Source organism: Ailuropoda melanoleuca, chromosome 6 (assembly GCF_002007445.2).
Source record: "Ailuropoda melanoleuca isolate Jingjing chromosome 6, ASM200744v2, whole genome shotgun sequence".
NCBI lineage: Eukaryota > Metazoa > Chordata > Mammalia > Carnivora > Ursidae > Ailuropoda > Ailuropoda melanoleuca.
In genome coordinates, this window is record NC_048223.1 from 14,317,726 (window position 1) to 14,344,437 (window position 26,712).

At 39.0% G+C, this 26,712-nt stretch overlaps 1 protein-coding gene across 1 annotated transcript in view; it reads right to left on the reverse strand.

Moving 5' to 3' along the window:
* LOC100467350 (serotransferrin-like) overlaps positions 1-4,952 on the reverse strand; it is a 53,407-nt gene extending 48,455 nt beyond the window's left edge. The window contains 2 exon segments of the mRNA XM_011230832.3: positions 2,709-2,881; positions 4,799-4,952. Coding sequence (XP_011229134.1) covers positions 2,709-2,881; positions 4,799-4,841 — 216 coding nt within the window. The 5' untranslated portion in view covers positions 4,842-4,952.
* Between the last annotated feature and the right edge of the window lie 21,760 nt (positions 4,953-26,712).

Genomic DNA, 26,712 nt, shown 5'->3' on the forward strand with positions numbered 1-26,712 from the left:
ATATAAATAAAGTGCTTAAATTCATTACCAGTAGTAAGGGAAGTGGAACAAAGGGAAAGCAATGCAAATGAACACACACATGGGCAAACTCAATTTTTAAAAATCAGAAAAGGAAAAATCAGAAAACAGGGAAAGGCTGGACTAAAAGAAATCAAAAGTAATATGGCAGAAATAAACCCAAATTCACCAGTAATAATAATAAAATAAATGAGATTTCACACAAAATAAATAAATCTGATTGTCAGATTTCATTAATAAAATCCAGCAATAAACAGTTTTTAAAAGATGCACCTGAGCAGAAGCACACAGAAAATGGAAAATAAAGGAATGAAAAAAGGCACAGGAGAAGACTACTAAGCAAAGAAAGTTGATATAGGATGTTAATACCAGAAAAATAGAGTTTAGTCAAAAAGCACTGCCAGATAATTTCATAATGATACAATACCAAATTCACCAAGAATGATATGGATTGTTCTCTCATACGCTGGTGGTAGGAGTAGAAATTGAAATAATCACATTAATTGTCAACTACATTCCAAAAAAAAAAAAGAGGAAAGACTCCAAATGCCCATCGACATGAATGGATAAAGAAGATGTGGTGTGTGTATGCGCACAAACACACACACAGGAATATTACTCAGCCATCAAAAAGAATGAAATCTTGCCATTTGCCATGACATGGATGGAACTAGAGGGCATTATGCTAAGCATAATAAGTCAATCAGAGAAAGATAAATACAATATGATTTCACTCATATGTGGAATTTAAGAAGCAAAACAGATGAACATAGGGGAAGGGAAGGAAAAATAAAATAAGAGGAAAACAGAGGGGGAGGTAAACCACAAGAGACTCTTAACTATAGGGAACAAACTAAGTGTTGCTAGAGGGGTGGTGGGTGGAGGGATGGGGTAATTGGATGATGGGTATTAAGGAGGCACTTGATGTAATGAACACTGGGTGTTACATGCAGCTGATGAATCACTAAACTCTACCTCTGAAGCTAATAATACACTATACATTAATTCATTAATTTTTTTTAAAAATCAAGTATATTTGGCATTGTTTTAAAAGGCAAATACATATCCCATGGCACAGCAAGTCTGCTCCTACATATACATATTCAAGAGAAACTATTAATACTTGCATCCCAGGAGATTTGTATAAAACTATTTGTCAAGCTCTGATTAGAATAACAAAACCTGGAAATAGCCCAAATGCCTAATGAGCAGAAAAGAAAAAATAAATGGTATTATACTAACATAATGGACTATTGTAGAGCTCTGAAAATGAATGAACAATAGCTATATTCAATAATGTGGGTGAATCTTAGCATAACATTGAGGAGGGAAAAACAAGGAGAAGACGACATGTAGTAAGGCCATGTTGATGAAACTTTTTACGACTCAAAACCGTGCAGTCATTCACACATACCTATATACATCTTAAAACTAAAATAAAAGGCAAGAAAGTTGTAGGATTCAGTTTGCTCAGGATGGAGAAACACATTGGTAGTTGTAAGTAGGGCCAGTGGGTTACACCACGCTACGTGGTTGCCATTCCTAGAAAATCCAGGGCTGCCACGCGGCAGCCCTAGAAATAAGCTATTGGCACTGATGAAGTTTTGAGAACCTGTGTTAGGTTCATGGATAGTATTATTTTATATTATCAACATTTAAAAATAGGGGCATGCATGGACTAAAACTGAACAAGTGTCGTAACTCAAAGGTTATAATTTAAAGCATGATCATAACAGAGATCCAATTAAAAAACACACACAGGCCAGTTGTTTTTACCAAATCACTGATTCCTTCAGTCAAGCATGCTCCATCTGGCTGAGTCTACCTCTCCCATCTGATTACTCCTTCCAGTCTCCTGCTTGCTCTGCTCCTGTCCCCATGACTTCCCTGCGGCAACTTCAGAAAGCCCAACTCTGCTGTCTCAGGCCCTTTGCGCAAACTGTTCTTCACTGCCTGGCATATTCTACCCATGGCACCTGGCAGGCTTACCCATGCTCATCCTTGGGGTCTTAGTTTCGTTGGGTCCCTGTCAGGGAGATTGTGCCGGACACCCAGGCCAAAGCAAGTTTCTTCTGAAAGTCACTATCAGAGCATTCTACTCTTTCCCTTCATTGTACATCACACAATTGGAAATTTACAATTTATTTGTTTGCATGTTTTTCTTCTCTCCTGACTAGACTGTAAGCTCCTCAAGAGTAAGGACCATATGTGTTTAAATTCACCACTGCAGCCCCGTTGCTCAGCACAGGGTCTGACCCACATTCAGATGTGCAGGGACAACAATGAAGGAGTGAAATGTTTTTGGAAAATCTAGAAAACAAAGAGATCAGCAGCCATCTGCAGTTGGCACTGTATTCCTCTTCCCTGTGAGCATCATTCACAAGTTCTTGTACCAAGAACTTCCAAAACAATGTCATATGGTAATTTTGATAGTAAACACTGTTGTTTTTTCCCTGGATTCAGAGAACTTTGTGCCTCAAAATAGTCCCCTTTTCAGAGCATGTTGGATTTTGTTTTAAGACTCCTTAAAGATAACCACTCCAATTTTCCTTCCTGAAGTGCTTTTCTTAGCACTGAGGGTTGACTGTCCCACACACCAGCCTCCTACCTGTGAGTAAAGAGTTGTTCCAAAATGACAGAAGAAAAAGTATGGATTTTATTCTGCTCTCTTTTAGGCAACAGTGACTTACCCAAATGGCCTTGATGCACTCAAGGTAAGAGGTTTTCTTCACACAGCTGACAAAAGGACCATTTTCAAGGACAGTTTTCATATTTTCCATGAAACTGGAACACTTACTGGCCTCATGATTTGAGACAGTGCACCATCTCACGGTTTTCTCAGGGGAGACAGCCAGACACAGCCCTAGGAGAAAGAGGCCAGAGGTTGTGTTAGTGGGAGAGACAGCGCACCCTCTGAAGGCTCTTGAAGTCTCCATCCCCTCCACCCTGTCTTCCTCCCACTCCTCCCATTAACACCACAGAAAACAGATTCTGTTGCCTTCTGAGACTGGGAACAAGAGAAGGGAACCCTAATGGCCTCCTAGTTACCTCCTAACCACCCTGTGCTAGCCAGAAGGAAGCTGGCTTGACCATCAGCTCTCAACTGGAGACCACAATAATCTCCTTTACTCTGTTTTTCCCTGCCTCCTTATCTCACCATCATGGGACTGCCATGGGACAGAAGCCTCATCAGTGTGACAGGACATTTTCAGCCACTTGAAGGTGTTGGCTCGATATGACAACTTGCGGAAGCTAGCAAGGTAGGAATTACCATCTTTTAAAGATGTTAGAACTGGGTTCAAGGAATGATGGTTTACCCAAAGTCACTCAGCCTGTTAGTGGCCAAGACTGGCCTAGAAACCAGGTCTCCACACTTTGGTCTCTGCCCAGGGAACAAAAGAAGATGACATTCTGAGTTATTCTCCATCTGCTTGGCCAGTAGGTAGGGGTAAATGATTGATGAAATAATGAATTTGACTGTGATACTCATCTATCATCCTCTGTTCCAAGAATCACTAGAACTCCACATATTCGGTGGTTCTTTCTGTTTCCAGTGACCCCTCCCTTAACTTTCATCAGTCTTTTAGGCTGCCATTAGGAGAAACTAAAGCCAGCCATGTCTGTAGCTATTAAAATCATGTGGTTGCCCTGCTCCCAAAGACCTCTGTCATCTCCACTTTCTGTGGATAACAGCACAGGGCTGACTCAGGGAAGCCGATGAATATCCACAACGCACAGAGCAGGAAAGAGGAAGGGCAACAGCTCTCGAGGATGCATAAGGAAGGGCCACAGGGAAATTACTGCCCCAATCACCCTTTATCCCACCTCTGCCCATGAGAAGTCATGGGAGACATCAGGATTCAGTGGCAGACCCTCCCTAAACTGCCCCTCCTGAGGTCTCATGGGTAGGAATTTGTCCTGAGTCTTGCATTTACCCTGCACAGCCCTATGAGGTGCTTTGAGGGTGGGAGGAGACCAGGGGCAAAGGCAAGTAATGCAGGGCCAACTCCCAAGGGTAAACTTTTCCAGGAGACACAAATAACTAAACACAAGGCTCCAAAGGTATAACAAACACACCAGGAGAGGCAGGCAAAAGTTCAAGGACAAAGGGAGCCAAACAATCTCAGGAGGTGATGGGCGTGGCAGAGGCCATCCAGTCACAGACCCCACGACTCAGATTTGCGCAACAAACTCCACTCCACTGGTGCCTGGATCCATGGCCTCATTTACCCTCACATGACCCTCACAGCCCCAGCCTTCTCACTGGTGAGGACCCAAGAAGCCTGGATTCAAGTATGCTTTGAACCCCCAGCGGCCCTGCTTCTTAGCAGAACATCTTCAGCTCCAGGGGCACCCATGGGACATTAGACTAATAAGGGTGGGGGCGCGGTCAGATCTGGGAGGTCTTGGATGCCCTGCTCAGCTGTTCAGACTCGACTCAGGCGGCCTCATAGAAGGGGTCTGATAAACCATGATAGAGGTGTTCTTATTGTATTCTAATACTACAAGATTTACTGGACAAGGAGGAGGAGAGGAAGCAAAGAAGCATGGAGGGCACCAAAGGCGGCAAGGGCACTAGCGGGACCAGCAGCAGCGCGCACGCGCGGAGCGGAGCCTAAGGCCGTGCTGAACCAGGTGCGGGGTTGCGGCGGGGAAAAGCGAAGGAAGTGTTCCGGGCTTCCAGCCCAAGAGTGGAACCCAGGAGCCTGTGTGGCCGAGTGGAGGGTGCAGAGGCTACCGAGCTGGCGACTCCGCGGGCCTTCCCCGCGCCGGCACTCACCCAGGACCGCGCAGGCCAGCAGGGCGCGGACGGCGAGCCTCATCTTCCTGGGTCTGCGGCTAGGAGCCGGGAGCACAGACCTGTGGGCTTCTGCGCCGCCTCGCCGGTCCGGTGCCCCTTTATCTCCGGCCCAGCGGGCCAAGCAGGATCTTTGACCTCCTGTGTTTGCGCAGCCTGCTTGCCCAATCACCCCTCATCCCTCCCCCTTCATTCCTTCCCCAGGCTGATCACCCCATTTCCTGAGCTCTGGAAAGACCCACGGATGGAATCCAGCACAAAAATGCTGATTGTAAGGGAATTAAAGAAAAACCTCTGCTCCTGAATCTCAGGATGCCAGAGCGGGTGCTGCACCAGTCCTATGTATTCATTCCACGGATAAAAGAGGGAAGAAACGACCCTAGATCCATACTAGAAACGCATAGTGACAGGCAAAGACCTTCCTGAGAGAGGGTGTCAGAGAAGAATAAAGCTGGCTTCAAATCAAAGACAAGTTCAACACTCTTCACTTGTTCTCAGGTGTCCCCCGAAACCCTGCTGCTGGGCTCTCAAAGGCCTTCCTAACTGAAGAATTGTTCTCTCCCTATATGCCCCACTGATCTAAAACTTGTGGACTGAAAACCTTCCTTCCCTCCATGCAGGCTGCTGGACACCTTGGTCTAGGGACAGAGTCATAGGGGAGACAAATTCTCTCCCACAAGAAGCTACCCAGGAATGTGACAAAGAGTCTGGAGACTCAGAACAAAGTGACACACCAGCACAAAGCAAGGCGCCCAAGGGAGGATGTAGCCTAGTCTCAATGCCTCAGTCATCCATGGCTCCCTCCAGCTAAGTGGTTTCCAGTTGGCTTTGATTGCACATCCTTATCAGGAAAAATAGTGTGTACATACTTTTTAAACCCATATATTGTGTACATTTCAACCACGTGAAGAATAGAAATTTAGAAAGCTATAAAACAAAGATGAAACATTCTTTTTAAAATGTCCCTTTGTTCATTTTGCCTTGTATACACTGAATAATAATATCTCAAGGCAAAATAATGCACTTAGGGAAAGGGCAAATGTCCTGATAGTAGATAAAAATCAATACTCCAGAAAGTCATCAAAATAATTTTAGTTTTCTCAAAAAGTTACTTTTTATCCAGTCTGATCAGATGATTGTGGTTTGGGGCTCTTTCTCTACACTAATCTAACCAGGCCTAGAAGATGTCAGTATTGTCATTTTATTTTTGTTCACTTGTGTTTGCATTATCAGAATCATCTTCTAATTCTAGTTTCTTTGCACAAATATTTTTAAGACACTTGTGTATTTTATGAGGTTTGGTGAGTTAAACCACATCACCTAATCTGTATATCCAATTTCCTGAGCACATGAAAACCACAAAATGTGCAACCACAAAAGCCAAAAGCAAAGGACAGGTCAGAGTGTCACAACCATCCAGCACCCCCTTTCCCACCCCTCCCCTTTTGAGGTGTTCCCCATCTTCCCTCCAGACACTTCAGAGGCCCTACGAGACCTGTGTCGGTCTGGCCTACAGACCAGTGGGAGACAGTGCCAACGCTCATTCAAAATAGTAGTGAATGTTCATTTGTTAATCTTCTGCATTAAGAATAAATATAACTGGAAGTTAGGTTATCTTCTCCCATACCCCGGTAGATTATCTCATATACAAGGGGTTACACACACCCCACTTTAGAGAGCATTGTTTTAGTGGGGACTTTCTGTTTACAGTAGAGACATGAGACAAGCCTAGCCAGCCTGCCTCACCAATGAGGAAGAGTAGCTGTTGCTGCCCTCCTTCCGTCCCTGCCCCTCATGGGCCCTCCTGCTAAGCCATGGGAAACCCAGAATCATGGCAGGAAGGGCATATTCCTACTCCCCCTGCAGCAGGCCTATTAGCGGGTGATCTGGCGTCCTGTGGGAGACCTTGAGGTACAGAGATGAAGATGGAGGGAGAAAGTGAGGGGAAGGGCTGGCTGGGAGGAGTCTCCTGTGGAGCTGATGTCTCCTTAGGCCGTGCCGTGAGTTTGCAGGGTCTGCCCAGAAGTAGGAAGGAGAGTTGCCCGATGTTGAATAACCCACAATCTCAGGGAGGCTAAGGGCATGGAAGGCAGATGGACCATGATTCTTGCCCCTGGCCCCCTACTGCACTTACTCTTGTAAGTGAGCCAGAGGGGTCAGTGAGCCTTCCCTGAGGCAGCTCCTCCAGGGACAGGCCCACAGCCAAGCTTGAGCCCCTTAAAGGGAGCACCTTCTAGCCAGTGTACTAGAATTCCCACTGAAAGATGAGATAAGGAAACTGAGGCCCTGAAGGTTAATAACTTGTCCAAAATCAACTGGTGAGTCATATGCAAAATCAAGTAGTCTAGTTCCAAAATGCATGTACACATCCACCAGGGACACTGCCTCTCCCAAGAAGTTGGGACATACAGAGACCAAGGGACACTTCTGGGATCACACTGAGAGGGACAGACAGGGCACTCCGAGCCCTGACACTTCTTCACAGGCACACCACCCAATATTTCAGTTTGCAGAAGGGCTTGTCCCTCTGGGAGTGGTCTGAGTGCCCCAACCGCAGAACCTCAGGCATGCACCAATTTATTATGCTCAGATGGAAGGAAAGTATCACATTTTCCATCCTTCCATTGCCAAGCACTATTCTGGGGCAAGAGCTGTGTGATCTTGACAAACTATCTTGAGAGATGAGATCAGTTTCCCTTTTTTCATATGTGGACATTACACTAAAATGACAGGTCCTCCTTCACAGAGCTCTGGGACCTGAACTCAAATCTCCTAAGTCCCAGCCTTCTATAGACCTCAGCTGCCTTCTGGATATTCATCTTCTCTTTCTTTATCCAGAAATGGAAGGGAGCAATGAAGGGAAGAAGGGAAGGAAGGAGATAAGGGGGGCTGGGGGGAATGAAGAGAGCTTCCAGTTATAGACCAAGCCAAGTCACGACCCAAATCTTCCACCATAAACTGAATAAAACTCTTAAATTTCAGTGGGATTGGGTCTCTTGTAGAAAGAGCTGAACTTGTGTGTACGTGCAAGGGGTGAGGGGTGGGTTGCTGACCTAAAGGGATGGGCAGGAATGCATTGGCTCTCTGAACCAATATTTGTTGTTTCCAAATGTTGCCTCATTTACAAAGAAGCAGAGCAAACAAAGAACTTCTGTCTGGTTGAACCAGTCCCTCTCCCCCTTCCCCCTCATTGCTTTCTGCCCAAAACCAAGGCTTCTCCTCTGAAAGACCAGAGTCTGGGTCTTTGGGAAGGTGGGATCAGGTAGCCTGAGAACTGATGCTCATAAAACCACTGTCCCACAGACCTACAGCTCAGGAAGAGTGTGGTGAGAGAGGTGAGAACGTAGGGCACTGCCCTTTTAGAAAAATGTCAGGCCATTGAAAGGTCACACACCACCAGCTCTCTCTGTCTCAATCCTAGCCCCTCAGAAGTCCCTGGATGAGGGAAGATTCTCAGGCTTCCATTCTTTTCCCAGAGGAGTCCATAAAAATATCCTTTTCACAAATAGTCCAGGGCCAGACAGCTTCACCAATGAATTCTACCAAACATTTAAGAAGAATTATAACAATCTTACACATACTTTCCCAGGTAATAGAGAAAGACGGAGCACTCCCTGACTAATTTTTGAGGCTGGTAAGTATAGTTTGAAAGCAAAAACCATCAAGGACTTCATGAGAAAGATTAAAAAAATAAATAACTTTTATGAACATAGATGCAAAAATCCCAAGCAAAATATTAGCAAATTGAACCCAGAAATATTTAAAAAGGATACTAAATCATTAGCAAGTTGGATTTATTCCAGGAATGCAAGTCATCTTTTGAAAAATCAATCAGTGTAATTGATCACATTAACAGAACAAAGGAGAAAAATTATATGACCATATCAGTCAGTACAGGAACAGCATTTGGTAAAATTCAGCAACCATTCTTTTTAAAACCTCTTAGCAAACTTATCCTAGGAAACATATTTAATCAGATTGCATATGTGTGTAATATATATAAATACATAAAAGAAATGTTTTATATATATATAATGTATATATGAAATCAAATATATATGAAACATATATATGAAATCAAATATATATATATACATATATATATATATATATGAAATCTTCGTACTCAGTGGTGGAATGGTGAATGAAAGCTTTCCCTTTGAGATCAAGAAAAAGCTCTACTATTATCATTTCTATTCAACATTTTGCTTGTGGACCTTGCCAATCTAGTCAAGAACAAAAAAGATATAATTTGTGAAAGAATTGAAAAGGAAAAAAATGAAACTGTCATTTTTCTTCTCAGGTTATTGCATTAGAAGGAGCACAACTAATGAATCATCGAGCTTTACATTGGACGCCGGGGTTGTACTGATGGTGACTAACATAATATAATAAAAAATCATTAAAAAAAAAAAAGAAGGAGCACAAAAGTGATTTGTCTCATCATCAATTCTGTTAACTTTGTTTGCTTGGTTAAGGTGGTGTCTGACAGATTTTACACTGCAAATTTCCTTCTTTATTAATGAGTAGTTCGTGGGAAGATATGTTGCGGCTATTTAATATTTTATTCCTCATCAGACGTGCACCGCCTAGTTTTAGCATCCATTGATGTTTCTTGCCTAGATCAAATATTACTATAGTAATATAGTAATTGCCAAATAGTGATTTTCTGATTATATCATTCTTTGTACATTTATCAAGTGGCATTCTAAAGTAAACAAGTGCTTCCTGTTCTCCAATTATTTATTTATTTCCTTTTATTTATCAGCACGGACTCAGGGGTTCTGTCTTTCTCAGTGGGTTGAAATCCTTTACTCTCATTTTTTTTTCAGTTTTTTATTGTGGTAAAATACACATTACATGAAATTTATCATATTAACCATTTTTAAGTGTACAGTTCATTCATATTGTGTGACTGTGACGATCCGCTTCCAGAACTTCATTTATCTTTAAAAACCGAAACTCTATACCCAGTGAACAAAAATTCCTCATTTCCCTCTACCTGGGAACCACAGTATTTTCTGTCTCTATGATTTTGACCACTCGAAGTGCCTCATTTAAGTGGAGTCATACAGTATTTGTCTATTTGTGATAAGCTTTATTTACCGTAATGGCCACAGTTCATACATGTTGCAGCATATGTCAATAATTTCCTTCTTTTTTAAGGCTGTATAATGTTTCATTCTATATATTTACATATTTATTTATTTATTCATCTATCAGTGAATACTTGGGGTGCTTCCACATTTTAGCTATTGCAAATAGTATGTCTATAAACATGGGTGTATAAATATCACTTCAAGACCTTGCTTTCAATTCTTTTGGGTGTATACTCAGAAGTGGAATTTCTGGATCATGTGGCAATTCTTTTTTTTTACGTTTTAATTTAAATTTCAGTTAGTTAACATACAGTGTAATGTTAGTTTCATGTGTACAATATAGTGATTCAACACTTCCATGCAACACCTGGCACTCATCATAAGGACACTGTTTAATCCCCATTACCTATTTTACCCATCCCCCCACCCACCTCCAATCTAGTAACCATCAGTTTTTTCTCCGTAGTTAAGAGTCTGTTTCTTGGTTTGTCTCTCTCTCTCTTTTCCCCCACCTTGCTCATTTGTTTTGTTTCTTAAATTCCACATGTGATTGAGATCATATGGTATTTATCTTTCTCTGACTAATTTCGCTTAGCATTATACTCTCTAGTTCCATCCATGTTATTGCAAATGGCAAGATTTCATTCTTTTTAATGGTTGAGTAATATTCCATTGTATATATACACCACACCTTCTTTATCCGTTGATCAGTCAATGGACAAGGGCTGTTTCCATACTTCGGCTATTGTAGATAATGTTGCTGTAAACATCAGGGTGCTGTATCCCTTTGAATTAGTATTTTTTTTATTCTTTGGGTCAATACCTAGTAGTGCAATTGCTGGGTTATAAGATAGTTTTATTTTTAACTTTTGGAGGAAATTCCATACTGGTTTCCACAGTGGCTGTAGCAGTTTGCATTCCCACCAACAGTGCAAGGGGATTCCCCTTTCTCCACATCCTCACCAACACCTGTTGTTTCTTGTTTTTTATTTTAGCCATTTTTACAGGTGTGAGAGGATATCTTACTGCAGTTTTTATTTGTATTTCCATGATGATGGGTGATGTTGAGCATCTTTTCATGTGTCTGTTGGCCATCTGGATGACTTCTTTGGAGGAATGTCTATTCATGTCTTCTGCCCATTTTTAAACTGGATTATTTGGTTTTTTGGGTGTTGAGCTTTATAAGTTCTTTATGTATTTGGATACTAACCCTTTATCAGATATGTCATTTGCAAATACCTTCTCCCATTCTATAAGTTGCCTTTTAGTTTTGTTGTTTCCTTCTCTGTGCAGAAGCTTTTTATTTTGATGTAACCCCAATAGTTTATTTTTGCTTGTTTCCCTTATCTCAGAAGACATATCTAGAAAGAAGTTGCTATGGCTGATGTCAAACTAGTTACTGCCTTGTTCTCTTCTAGGATTTTTATGGTTTCAGGTCTCACATTTAGGTCTTTAATCCATTTGGAATTTATTTTTGTGTATGGTATAAGAAAGTGTTCCATTTTCATTCTTCTGCATATTGCTGTCCAGTTTTCCCAACCCCTTGTTGATATGGTAATTCTATGTTTCATTTTATGAGGAATCTCCATACTGTTTTCTACAGTAGCTGTACCATTTTACATTCCCACAAAGAGTGCGCAGGGTTCTAATTTCTCCACATCCTCACCAACATTTACTACTTTCTGGGTATTTTTTTTTTAAATAATAGCCATCCCAATGGGTATGAGATAGTATCTCATTATAGATTTGATTTGCATTTCCCTAATGATTAGTGATATTGAACATCTTTTCATGTGCCTATTGACCATTTGTATAATTTCTTTTCAGGAAAGTCTATTCAAGTCCTTCACCCACTTTTGAATTGGTTATTTGTTTTCTGTTGTTGAGTTTTAGGAGTTCTCTATATATTTTGGATATTAATCCTTTATCAGTTACCAAATATACAAATATGTTTTTTATCCTGTGTGTTGCCTTTCACTCTGCTCATAGTGTCTTTTGTTGCACAAAAGTTTTAATTCTCATTAAGTACAATTTGTCTATTTTTGCTTTTGTTTCCTGTGTCTTGATGTCATATCCAAGAAATCATTGCCAAATCCAATGTCATAAAGCTTCTGCCCTATGTTTTCTTCTAAGATTTTTTTTTTTTACTTTTAGGCCTTAAATTTGGGTCATTAAATAATTTTTAGTTAATTTTTGTGTATTCTTTTATGTCTTTATATCCAGTTTTCCTGGCCCAGTTTGTTGAAAAGACTATCTTTTTAACCCATTGAATATCCTTAGCCCCTTTGTGGAAAATAATTAAACCATATATGCAAGTGTTTATTTCTGGGTTCTCTATTCTATTCCATTGGTCTATGCATCTGTCTTCATGCCAGTACCATACTCTCAATATCTGTAACATACGGTAAGTCTTGAAATCAGGAAGTATGAGTCCTCCACTTCTGTTCTGTCAAGAGATTTTAACTGTTCAGGATCACTTGAGGATTTAGGATTTTTTTCTATTTATGAAAAAAAAGTTGTTGGGATTTTGATAGCATTTAATCTGTAGATTGTTTGGGGTAGTATTTACATCACAACAATATTAAGTCTTCTATTCCATAAACAAGGCATATCTTCACATTTATTTATGTCCTCAATTTCTTTCAGCAATGTTTTGTAGTTGTCATTGTACAAGTCTTTCACCTCTTTGGTTAAGATAATTCCTAAGCATCTTTGTGATACTATCATGAATGGAATTGTTTTTCTTAAATTCCTTTTTGGACTGTTCATTGTTAGTGTATAGAAGAGGAACTGACTTTTGTTTGTTGATTTTGTATCCTACTATTTTGCTGAATTTGTTAATTAGTTCTAACAAAAAAAATTTTGGGGAGAGTCATTAGGGTTTTCTACATATAAGATCATACCATCTGCTAACAGAGATAATTTTACTTTTTTCAGTTTGGATGCCTTTATTTCTTGCCTAATTGCTCTGGATAGAACTTCCAGTACTGTGTTGAACAGAAGAGGTGAGAGTGAACTTCCTTGCCTTGCTCCTAACCATAGAGGAAAAGCTTTCAGTCTCTCACCATTGAATATGATTTCTGCTTTGGGTTTTTATATATGGCTTTTACTATGTTAAGGTAATTCCCTTCTACTCCTAGTTTGGTGAGTGATTTTTTTTTTGTCATGAAAGACTGTTGGATTTTATCAAATGCCTTTTCTGTGTCAATTTAGATGATCATGTGGGGTTTTGCCTCCATTCTGTTAATATGTATTACATTAATTTTTTTCATATGTAGAACCATCTTTGCATTCCAGAAATAAATCCCACTTGGTCATGGTGTATCATATGCTGCTGAATTCAGTTTGCTAGTATTTTGCTGAGGATTTCTGTATCAATGTTCATAGGGATATTGGTCTATAATTTTCTTGCAGCGTCCTTGTCTGGCTTTAGTATCATAGAATAAGTATAATATAATATAATAAGCCTCAGAGTAAGTTAGAAAGTGTTCTTTCCTTTTAAATTTTTTGGAAAAGCTTAAGAATGATTGGTGTTGGTTCTTTAAATGTTTGGTAGAATTTACCAGTCAATACATCATATCTGGGGCTTTTTGATGTTGGGAGATTTTTAAATACTGACTCAATCTCCTTACTAAAAAAAAGTCTATTCAGATGTTCTATTTCTTCATGATATAGTCTTGAGAGTTCTGTGTTTCTTGGAATTTGTCCATCTCATCTAGATTATCCAATTTGTTGACATGCTATTATTCATAGTAATCTCATAATCATTTTTATTTCTGTAAAATCAGTAATGTCCCTGCTTTCATTTCTGATTTCAGTAATTTGAGCCTTCTTCCTGTTTTTCTTAGGCAGCCAAGTTAAAGGTTTACAATTTTGTGGATCTTTTCAAGAACAAACTTTAGGATTCATTGATTTTCTCTAGTTTTTCTATTCTATTCTATTCTCTATTTCATTCATTTCTACTACAGTCTTCAGTATTTCCTTTTACCAGCTGAGTTTAGTTTGTTATTCTTTTTTCTAGTTCCGTAAGTTGTGAAACTAGGCTGTTGATTTGAGATCTTTTCATCTTTTTAAATGTGTTTATAGCTATAAATTTCCCCCTTAGGACTGCTTTTGCTGTGTCCCATAAGTTGTGTTATGTTTTCATTTCATTAGTATCTAAGTATTTTCCAATTTCACTTGCGATTTTTTCTTTGATCAATTGGTTGTTTACCAATGTATTGTTTAACTTCCACAAATTTGTGAATTTTCCAGTTTTTCTCTTGCTATTGGTTTCTGACTTCATCCTATTATGGTCAGAGCAGAATCCTGGTATCATATTTATCTTTTAAAATCAATTGAGACCTAATGTATGGCTTAATATGTGGTCTGGCCTGGAAAATGTCCCATGCACACTTGAGAAAAATTTGTATTCTGTTGTTATTGCATAGAGTGTTCTGTGCATGTCCCTTGGGTTTAATGAGTTGTTCAGGTCCTCTATTTTCACACTTATTTTCTGCCTGGTTGTTCCGTCCATTATTGAGAGTGTGGATTGATGTCTCCAACTATTATTTTAGATCTGTCTATTTCTGAAGTGCCTGGGGGGCTGACTCTGGATTTCAGCTCAGGTCATGATCTTGGGGTCTTGGGATTGAACCCAGGCTGCATGCTCAGTAAGGAGTTTGCATGAGGATTCTCTCTCCCTCTCTCTCTGCCCCTTCCCTCACTCTCTCTCTTTCAAATAAATAAATAAATATTTTAAAAAATAAAAATTAATAAAAATTAAGAAAAAGAACTGCCTATTTCTCCCTTCTATTCCTTTAATTTTTACTTCATATATTTCGATGGTCTGTTATTAGGTGTATAAATGTTTATAATTGTTATGTATTCTTGCAGTATTGAACTTTTTATTAATATATAATGTCCTTCTTTGCTTCTTGTAAATGTTTTTGATTTAAAATCTATTTTACCTGATATTATAACCAATGCTGCTCTCTTTTGAAATATCTTTTCCATCCTTTAATTTTCAGTCTGTTTGTGTCTTTGGATCAAAGTAAGTCTCTTGTCCAGTGCATAGTTGGATAGTGTGGGGTTTTTTAAAAATATTTTATTTTTTATTTGACAGAGGGAGAGAGACAGCCAGCGAGAGAGGGAACACAAGCAGGGGGAGTGGAAGAGGAAGAAGCAGGCTCCCAGCAGAGGAGCCTGATGTGGGGCTTGATCCCAGGACTCTGGGATCACGCCCAGAGCTGAAGGCAGACGCTTAACGACTGAGCCACCCAGGCGCCCCGGATAGTGTGTTTTTACCATTCTGCTAAGTTCTGTTTTTTGAATGAAGAGTTTAATTCATTTGCATTTAAAGTAATTACTGTGATAAGGAGGGACTTACTTCTGTCATCATATTATTTGTTTTCTACATGCCTTATAGCTTTTTTATTCCTCTTTTCCTGCATTACTATCTTCATTTGTGTGTAGATGATTTTTTTTTTTTTTTGGTAGTGAAACATTTCAATTCCCTTCTCATTTCCTTTTGGATATATTCTATACTATTTTCCTTATAGTTACCATGGAGATTACATTTAACATCCTGAAGTTATAACACTTGTTTGAATTTATGTAATCTTAACTTCAAAAACTGCTTTTTTACAGCTTTATTGCCCACACCTTTCAATTGTTGATGTCATAAAATTACATCTTTACACATTGTGTGTCTAGAAACAAATGGGCACCTGGGTGGCTCAGTCAGATAAGCAGCTGGCTCTTGATTTCTGCTCAGGTCAAGTTCTCAGGGTCCTGGGATTGAGCCTGCATTAGCTCAGCCAGAAGTCTGCTTAAAGATTCTCTGTCCTCTGTCCCTCCCTCGACTCATGTGCATGTACTCTCTCTCTCTCTAAAATAAATAAATGGATCTTTAAAATAAATAAAATAAAAATAAATGAATAATTGTTTTGTAATGCATTAATTTCATGTGTGTGTGTATATATATATATAAAACAAAATAAAAAGTTACAAATTGTTGTTACAATATTAACTTTTATAATAGCCCATTTATTTTCCTCTACTGTGATCTTTATTTATGCATAAGATTTCAGGATATCAGGCACCTGGGTGGCTCAGTCAGTTAAGCAGCTGCCTTCAGCTCAGGTCATGATCCCCGTGTCCTGGGATCGAGTCCCGCATGGGACTTCCTGCTCAGGGGGAATCTGCTTCTTCCTCTATCCCTCTCTCCTGCTCATGATCTCTCTCTCTCTCTCAAATAAATAAAATCTTAAAAAAAACACACACAAAGATTTCAGATTATCATCTAGTGTCCTTTGATCTCAACCTGCAGGACTCTTTTTTAGCATTTCTTACACGTCTAGTAGTAACAAACTTCCCCAGCTTTTGTTTATCTGGGACATCTTAATTTCTCCCTCATTTTTGAAAAACAGTTTTGCTTTGGATATAAGATTCTTAGTTGACACTTTTTTTTTTCTTTTAGCACTTTAAATATATCAGCCCATTGCTTTCTGGTTTACAAAGTTTTTGAAGATGAATGTGCTATTAATCTTATCAAAGGTCCCTTATATGTGATAAGTCAGTTATCTCTTGCTGTGTTCAAGATTCTCTTTTTATCCTTGGCTTTTAGCAGTTTGATTATTATATGTCTTGGTAGGGATCCCTACTTGTTGTTCATTGAGCTTCTTGGATATTTATATTTATGTATTTCATCAAATTTGGGACGTTTTTGCCCATTACTTCTTCCAATACTTTTTCTACTCCTTTCTTCTTCTCTTCTGTGACTCCCACAATGCATATGTTGTTCTGCATTTGATGTCCTACAAGTCCCTTAGGCTCTGTTCACTTTTCTTCCATCTTTTTTCTTTCTGTTCCTCGGACTCTATAACTTCAATTGTCCTTTCAGTTCACTGATTCTTTCTTCTGCCTGTTCAAATGTCTTTGAATCCCTCTAGTGAATTTATTTTTATGTTCAAATTATTGTAAATTTGGCCACTGGGTGGCCCTTCAAGCTTGATCGTTTGTATATTTCACAAGCCCCATTATTTTTTAAGCACTTCACATTCTGGCAGAATAAGACATTCAGGCCTATCTTGTAGTTCCACACCAGCTTGGAATCTCTGTTTATGGAATCTCATCTCTCTAAGAAACTTTATCCTTTTAGTATAGAATGGTATTTAGGAACCAAAATCTGGGTGCTAGATGTGGTAACTGCTTTGGAAAGAAACTGATACTAGGATCTTTCAACAGACAGCTAGGAATACACACACAAAAAAAAAACATAACGTGCACCTACATCTATTTCCCTCCTTCTCTCTTTCTCCAACCATGATTTCATATTGATTCTTCCAATTACAATTGAACACCACAGCAAATCTTCTAGTTTTCTTCCTCTCCATATTTGCAACTTCCTTCTCTGACAGAGAGAAACCTGGATCCCAATATTCTCAATATTTTTAGCTCTTTGCTCACTTCCTCTGTACATAATCAATCTCCTGACCTCCAGCTGCCTCTTTGCCCCAGACTCTCAGGTTCCACTGCCCCTGGCCACCGCAAGGACAGGAAAGGGTGGAGAACAATACATATTTTTTAACTGGAAAGAAGAACAAAAAAGGAAGGGAAGAGAGAAAGGCAGGAAAAAGGAAGAGTAAAAGGGGAGCTTTTTTATGTGTCTCCATAGTCACATGGTATACTGTGAGGGGCAGATAGCGGGATGTTGTTCAGACTGAGGAGTAACAGCAAAGGTGGTCAGCATCGTCCAATGTTACAAAGCTCTGAGCTTCTTCTTCTCAATTCAGTCATTCTTCTATAGTAGGGAAAGACTGCAGACTGTCCTCATTTGAAAATCTAGAGATATCCATTCTGCAAGCAAAAGAACTTGCTAAGAAAACCCTTTCCTTGTCAGTGTAATGTTCAACCTAACCCAGTTGTACCTGAACTCTTGGCCAGCAGGTGCAGAGGCCACTGACCCTGGAGCTGAGTAGACTCTGGAAACTTTCATGTGTAAAGGAACAAAAGTCACTGGTCAAAGGTAGGCATTTGGGGAAAGCTGGTTTTCTCTAGCATGCCATTTGCAGGACACCTGGACAGGCTTGGCAAAGATGGGAACAGGGTTAGAGGTCAGGGCCAGGGGCATAGTTTAGAGCTCCATGGCAGGGCCGGGTTCAGGCAAAATTGTGAAACAGGTAACATGTCACAGAAGCTGCTTTAGTCCCTACTCCAGGGGCCCCACTGACAATTGGCTTCTCCCTGACCATAAAGTGGGATACTAGGGAGGGGAGAGAAAGGGTGGGGAATTTTGAAAGCATGGACCAGAATGTCAAGGAGTCTGGATTTTAAAATAAGGGAAGGACCTCAGGTATAAGAATCTGTTCCCAGAAGTGGAGATTATTTCCAGATTTGTATTTGGAAATCATCTACCCAGTGCAAAGCAGGAATGTAGTGGTGATAAAAGTAGCATTAGATAGTGATGAAAGTAAGCATGAGAAATGATTACAACTGCAAAGATTAGGACAAGAAAAGAACATGGCCCTTGTTCTCCCTGACTGGAAACACCACCAAAGCTAGTGAGGTTTGGTCATTTACTTTATACATTCATTTCTATAGAATAAAACTTTCAGTTATTCCGTGAATTAGGCAAGTTATTTAACTCTCAGTGCCTCAGTTTCTCATCTAGAAAATGGGAATAATAATACCTACTTCATAGGCTTGTTATGAGAACTTAATTAACAATTACAGTAAATAAATCACCTAGTACAGTACCCAGTACATTATTCTCCTTCTTATTTTTATTTGTGTCATGATCAATATCTTTCCCCTTTAAGTCCTGTGTACACAGCACTGTGAGCCCAGCCCCTCAGGTCACATCACATCAGCGAATCCTACAAGCATGCTGACCCCTAGATCCTAGACAATGTATCATAGACAATACACCAGGCAGAGCCTGGCAGCATTATTTTGTCTATAAAACTGGTATACAGACAAAGTAATGCTGTGTGTTCCTTTTATTCACCATCTTGAGGGCAGGTACTAAGTATTATCATGTGTGGTCTGTGGAATAAAATGGATATGAAATTGGAGTCAGAGATTCCTGGGTTTAAATCATAGACCACTTAGAACTTACATGATGTTGGACAAGTTACTGATCTTTTCCTAGACTTTGTTTTCTCATTAGTAATAAGAATATGAGGGACACCTGGGTGGCTCAGTAGGTTAAGTGTCTGCCTTTGGCTCATGTCATGATCCCAGGGTTTTGGGATCGAGTCCCGCACTGGGCCCCTTGCTCAATGGGGAGCCTGCTTCTCCCTCTGCCTGCTGCACAATCCCTGCTTGTGCTCTCTCTTTCTCTCTCTGACAAATAAATAAATTAAAATGTTTTTGGGGGGTGCCTGGGTGGCTCAGTCCTTAAGCATCTGCCTTCGGCTCAGGTCATGATCCCTGAGTCCTGGGATTGAGCCCCATATCGGGCTCCCTGCTCCGCTGGGAGCCTGCTTCTCCCTCTCCCACTCCCCCTGCTTGTGTTCCCTCTCTCGCTGTGTCTCTCTCTGTCAAATAAATAAAATCTTTTTAAAAATCAATTAATTAATTAATTAAAACATTTTTTAAAAAAAGAATATGAATACCTATCTTCTAGGGCCATTTTGAAGATTACTCACAGTGCTATTAAAGTGCTGTCCCTGCCAGTAGATGGCAATGACTATCATTATTACAAAATAACTAGTATGGACTAAGTACTAACAACAGCTTCAGTGACTTAATGAAGTGACCCCACATAATTTTTTTAATGGTTTTGTCTATTGCTGGTAGGCCTTTCGGCAAAACATACCCTGTGAGACCATTTAGTACAATGACTTCATTTTACAGAAGGATCGGCCAGAGGACATAACTTGTAGGGTGCCCAGCAGGGCAGGCAAAGCTGGAACCTATTTTGCACTCAACATCCTGAGCTATCCTCATCATCCTTGTAACCCACTGTCCTGGAGGGTCATTCATATTTCCTTCGAAGGTTATTTAGGTATTTCATTTCTCATTGCTTTTTCACCAGGAGAAGCCCACTACTGAGATCTTCAGGTGCACCCATGAAAAGTGGCTGGTTAAGCTGAGCATAGTCTAACTTGTGGAGCAAAACAAACAGATCACTGATCCCTCTGCTGCCCTACTGCAAACGCAACTGTTTGATGTCCCTGCTCTCCATGGGAATAGAAGAGCAAAGTCCACCTGGTTTCTCAGCTGTTCCAAAGTAAACCTCTGGCCTATACAGATCTGTAGACAATTGGTGTCAGCTGCTGGATTCTACAATTGAATGATTTTACCTTTTTAATTGTTCTAAATGTTCCCACAGATAAGCCTTATACATTAATATGTACAACTTGTCTCTATATATAGTTTAGTAAGACTTATTAGCCCTATCAGGTGGCATCTGCCCAAAAACAGGTTAACTAGCCTCTATCCTCACTCCTTCACCCCAGAGTAAAATGGTATGAGGTCACAGAAAAATCACTGGACTGGAGCTATAAATACACAAATATTGTAGGTCAAGTAGTGTGTGTGTTACTAAGGTTAGAGTCCCGGATTTTATTACATTTGAAACAGGTCCAGTGGTATCCACAATATGATGAAATGTAAAACATTAATTATCTGCTCTGGTCTTCTTTCCAAGTTCTTAAAATTCAGATAAAGTAGATATAGGGTTATGTGACAACTCTTCCCCAGTGCCAGTGAAAGTTCTCGGTTGGACCAGGATCTTTGGGCGCTTGCCTTAGGGTTATACCACTGAAGATTACTCAGAGGTTTGGCTCTCCTGGTGGGGAAAATTAGCAGCACAAATTCCAGCCCCTCAGAGGCAACAGTCTCTGAGGCTTTGGGCAAGAGAGTTCGAGGACTTTGTAGCAGGTGAAACTCTAGGAGTCTTCCTGGAAGCACCAACATAAAAGATGAGCATGCACTGGCTTCCTGGGGGCAGCCTGCAAGGAGATGACCTAGGAGTAGATGTGAAAATCCCAAGAAGGACCAAAGGATCTGGAGCAATCTGGATCTAGAAGTGGAATCAAGATTGCACAGAAAAGCGATAACAAGGATGAAGGAACAAACAAGGTCTAGACCAAAGTAGAGAAGGGAATAAAACCAAGAAACCCTAGAAAGCAAGCTACTGTGTTTTTAAATAATGCACAAAATGACAGAAGAGGGAGCTCTGTGAAGTAAGAAACACTTTCCTAAAAATAGCCTTATTCTCAAAGTCCAGGGAAACAAATTTCGCCTAAAATTGAACAGAAAGTATCATGGTCAAATACCATACAAAGTTAGTACAAGAAAAAATAACATGTCTACAGACAATGAAATTTTGCCAGAAAGATTTGCCTACAAAATACCTAAAGTCTGCAATTTACACAAAGGTATGAAGAGAGCTGGAAACAATAAAGATGTGGGTAGATAGTAAAGATTTCTTTTCATCATTTAAAAATTTCATTAAGATATAATTGATGCTTGATATAAAAATAATAAAAATTATTTTCAAGTTTCTTATGTATGGAGGGGTAAAATATATGATAGTAAGAGCACACAAATAAAAGAGGGAAATTAGTGGGGGAGTACATCAGCTTGTGTTGGCTTGCAAAAGCTGATTGTATATATCTCTTCTAAACTCTGAATTCATTGACATCACTTTGGTAGCTTGAAATCATCCATGGTAAAAGTATTTACTTTATGAAATTGGTTAATGATACAAATCAGGGCCTTTTTTTTTTTAACTTTGAAGACCTGGTTGTTAAAAGTTTATCCAGAAAATACTGATGAAAGTGGAACTGTAATATTACAGGATCTTACATTATACACAAAGTGATACAACATTATTTTAAATTTATTTTTTATTGAAGTATAATTAACATACAGTGTTATGTTAGTTTTGGGTGTATAATATAATGATTCAATAATTCTGTACGTGACTTTGTGCTCATCAGGGTAAGTGTGCTTTTAATCCCCTTTATCTGTTTCACCTCTTACCCCACCCACATCCTCCCTGGCAGCCATCAGTTTGTTTTCTATATTTAAGAGTCTATTTTTGTCTCTTTTTTCTTCTTTGTTAATTTGTTCATTGTTTGTTTCTAAAATTCCACATATGAAGTCACATCATATGGTGTTTGTCTTTCTCTGATTGTCTTATTTCACTTAGCATTATACCCTCTAGGTCAACTCATGTTGTTGCAAATGGCAACAACTCATTCTTTTTTAGGGCTAAGCAATATTCCATTATACACATGCACACAACATACTTTTTCATTGGGTTGCTTCCGTATCTTGGCTACTGCAAATAATGCTGCAATAAACATAGGGTTGCATGCATCCTTTCAAATTAGCCTTTTCATTTTCTTTGGGTAAATATTCAATAGTAGAATTACTAGGTCTATTTTTAGTATTTTAATTTTTTGCAGAACCTCCATACCATTTTCCACAGTGACTGCAACAATTTGCATTCCCACCAACAGTACACGAGCGTTCCCTTTTCTCCACATACTCGCCAACACTTGTTATTTGTCTTTTTAATTTTAGCCATTCTGACAGGTGTAAAGTGGTATCTCACCATGGTTTTTGATTTGCATTTCCCTGATGATTAGTGATGTTGGGCATCTTTTCATATGTCTGTTGGCCATTTGTATGCTCTTGGGAAAAATTTCTATTCCTTTCTTCTACCCATTTTTAATTAGATTATTTGGGGTTTTTTGGTGTTGGATTATTTTGTTTTGTTGATGGTTTCCTTTGCCGTGCAAAAGCTTTTTATTTTTGTATAGTCCCAATAGTTTAATTTTGCTTTTGTTTTCTTTGCTGGAGGAGACATATCTAGAAAAATGTTTCAATAGCCAATGTCAAAGAAATTACTGCCTATGTTTTCTTCTAGGAGTTTTATGATTTCAGGTTTCACATTTAAGTCTTTAATCTATTTTGAGCTTATTTTTGTGTATAAGAAAATGGTCCAGTTTCATTATTTTGCTTGTAGCTGTCCATTTTCCCCAGCACCATTTGTTGAAGAAGCTGTCTTTTCCACATTGTATCTTCTTGCCTCTTTCTTCATGGGTAGATTGACCATTAAGCATGAGTATTTTTTTTTCTTCTGAGCTCTCTATTCTATTGGTCTATATGTCTATTTTGGTGCCAGTGTCAAACTGTTCTGATTATTACAGCTTTGTAATGTAACTTGAAGTCTGGATTTGTGATACTTCCAGCTTTGTTCTTTTTTCTCAAGATTGCTTTGGCTATTCACGGTCTTCTCTGGTTCCACACAAATTTTAGTATTATTTGTTCTAGTTCTGTGTTAAATGTCATTGATATTTTGATAGGGATTGCATTAATCTGTAGATAGCTTTGGGTAGTATGGACATTTTAACAATATTGGTTCTCCCAATCCAGAAGCATGGACTATCTTTCCATTTGTTTCTGTCGTCTTCAAGTTCTTTCATCAGTGTTTTATAGCTTTCTGAGTACAGGCCTTTCACCTCCTTAGTTAAGTTTATTCCTAGGTATTTTATTATTTGGGGTGCAATTGTAAGTATGATTGTTTTCTTAATTTCCCTTTCTGCTGCTTCATCTCTGGTGTATAGAAATGCAACAGATTCCTGTATATTAACTTTGTATCCTGGTATAACATTATCTGACACTAGTATTAAGCTAAAGATAAGTACTGTAAACTTTGGAGAAGACATTAAAAAACAAAATAAAAATAACTAAAAAAACCAGGATGCCTGGGTGGCCCAGTTGGTTAAGTGGCTGCCTTCAGCTCAGGTCATGGTCTCGGGGTCCTGGGATGGAGTCCCGCATCGGGCTGCTGCCTGCTTTTCCCTCTCACTCTGCCTGCTGCTCTCCCTGCTTGTGCAATCTCTCTCTCTCTCTCCTGGCAAATAAATAAATAAAATCTTTTTTAAAAAGAGCTAAAAAGCCAATACAGAAGATAATGTAATGCTAAAAAACACTCAAGCCAATAGAAGGCAGAAAAGAGGAAGAAACAAAGAATAGAGGAAACAGAAAACAAATATTAATAATTACATTATACATAAATGAACTAAATACATCCTTTAAAAGGGTAGAGGTTGTCACACTGAATGAAAAAAAGAAATACCCAACTTTATAAGAAACCCTCCTTAATATAAACAGATGGATTAAAGTCAAAGAATGGGAAATAATATTACCAAGCACACACCAGTCATAAGAAAGATGGAGTGATCATATTGATTTTCAATGATGTAGACTTAAGAAGTATTACCGGAGACGATAGGGACATTTCATAATAATGAAGCAGTCAATTCATTAAGAAAGCCTAACATCCTGGGGCACCTGGGGCGCTCAGTCGGTTGGGCATCTGCCTTTGGCTCAGGTCATGATCCCAGGATCCTGGGATAGAGCCCAGCATTAGACTCCCTTCTCTGCAGGTAGCCTGCTTCTCCTTCTCCCTCTGCCTGCTGTTCCCCCTGCTTGTGCTCTCTCTCTGTCAAATAAATAAATAACATCTTTTAAAAAGAAAGAAAGAAAGCCTAACATCCTAATATGTGTACTTAACAGAACAAAATAATATAAAGCAAAATCTGACTGAAGTGGAAGGAGAAATGAGCAAATCCATACTTACAGTTGGGGATTTCAATTTTCTTCTCTTGGCAATTAATGCAAAAAGTAGACAAAAAATGAGTCAAGATGGAGGGTTTGAACAATAGCATTAACCAGTTTGACCTAATTGCTATTTATAGAGCTACACTACATATTATAGATCTACACGTTATAGAACTACACCCCCAAGATACAAACTACATATTTATTCCAAGCGTACATGGAACAACCACCAAGATAGACCATACGCTGGTCATAAAAAATTAATAAATTTATGAGGATTGAAGTCATATAGAATATAATCTCTGGGGGCGCCTGGGTGGCACAGCGGTTAAGCGTCTGCCTTCGGCACAGGGTGTGATCCCGGCGTTCTGGGATCGAGCCCCACATCAGGCTCCTCCGCTGTGAGCCTGCTTCTTCCTCTCCCACTCCCCCTGCTTGTGTTCCCTCTCTCGCTGGCTGTCTCTATCTCTGTCGAATAAATAAATAAAATCTTAAAAAAAAAAAGAATATAATCTCTGACCACAAAGGAATTAAATTAGAAATCAATAACAAAAGCATACCCAGAAAATCATCAAGTATTTGGAAATAAAAAATAACTTTTAAATAATAAACAGATCCAAGAAGAAATCTTTGGAAAATTAGAAAAAAAAATGTTACCCGAATGATAAAATATAACATACCAAAATTTGAGGGATGCAGCCCAAGTAGTACTTAGAAGGAAATTTATAATTTTAAACGTCTATATTAGAAAAGAAGACTGTTCTAAATAACTGATCTAAACGTGTACCTTAAGAATCTAAGAACAAAAGCAAATTAAATGAAAAGTAAGTAGAAGAAAGGAAATAGGGCAAGAACAGAAAATGAGTGCACCTGGGTGGCTTAGTCAGTTAAGCATCTGCCTTTGGTTCAGGTCATGATCCCAGGGTCCTGGGATAGAGTCTCGCATTGGGATCCCTGCTCAGTTGGGAGTCTGCTTCTCCCTCTGCCTGCCCTTACACCCTGCTCGTGCTCTCTCTCTCTCTCTCTCTCTCTCTCTCTCTCTCTGGCGTGCTCTCTCTCTCTCTCTCAAATAAATAAAGTCTTTAAAAAAAAAGAAGAGAAAATGAGATAGAAAATAGGCAAATAGTGAAAATTAAAAAAACACAAACAAAAGTTTGTTCTTTGAAAAGTTCAATAAAATTGATAAAGCTATAACTAGTCTGCTAAAGAAAAATGAAGAGAGGAAACAAAAATTACCAGTATAGAAAATGGGAGAATAGATAGCATTATACAACTTATAAATATTAAAAGATAATAAGGAAATATTTTGGACATGTTTATGGCAAAAATAGACAATTTAGATGAAATTCCAAAAAACACAAATTTTACAGCTCTAGATTTTCACTGGGTCTTCTTTAAGCCTTACACTTTTTTCTTTGTTATGTTCATGTTTTCATTTAAATCCTTGGGAATGTTTATAACAACTGTTTTAATGTTCATTGTTTGTATCTGATAAAGGGTTAGTATCCAAAGACATTCTCAAACTCAACACCCCAAAAATGTATAATCCAGTTAAGAAATGGACAGAAGACATGAATAGATATTTTTCCAAAGAAGACATCCAGATAGCTAACAGAAACATGAAAAGATGCTAATATCACTCATTATCAGGGAAATACAAATCAAAACCATGATGAGACACCATCTCACACCTGTCAGAATGGCGAAAATACCAACACAAGAAACAACAGGTGTTGGCCAGTTTGTGGAGAAAGGGGAACCCTCTTGCCCTGTTGGTGGGAAGCAACCTGGTACAGCCACTGTGGAAAACAGTATGGAGGTTCCTCAAAAAGTTAAAAATAGAACTACCCTATGATCCAGCAATAACAGTACTAGGTAATTATCCAAAATATACAAAAATACAGATTAGAAATGGTTCATGCACCCCAATGTATATAGCATTATCAACAATAACCAAAATATGGAAAGAGGTTAAATGTTCATCAACTGATGAATGGATAGACAAGATTTGGTACATATACACAGTGGGATATTCCTCAGCCATCAAAAAAATGAAATCTTGCCATTTGCAACAACGTGAATGGACCTAGAGTGTATTGTGCTAAGTGAAATAAATCAGTCAAAGAAAGACAAATACCATATGATTTCAGTCATATGTGGAATTTAAGAAAGAAAACAAATGAACATATGGGAAGGGGGGGGAAAAAGAGAGAGAGAGGGAAACAAACC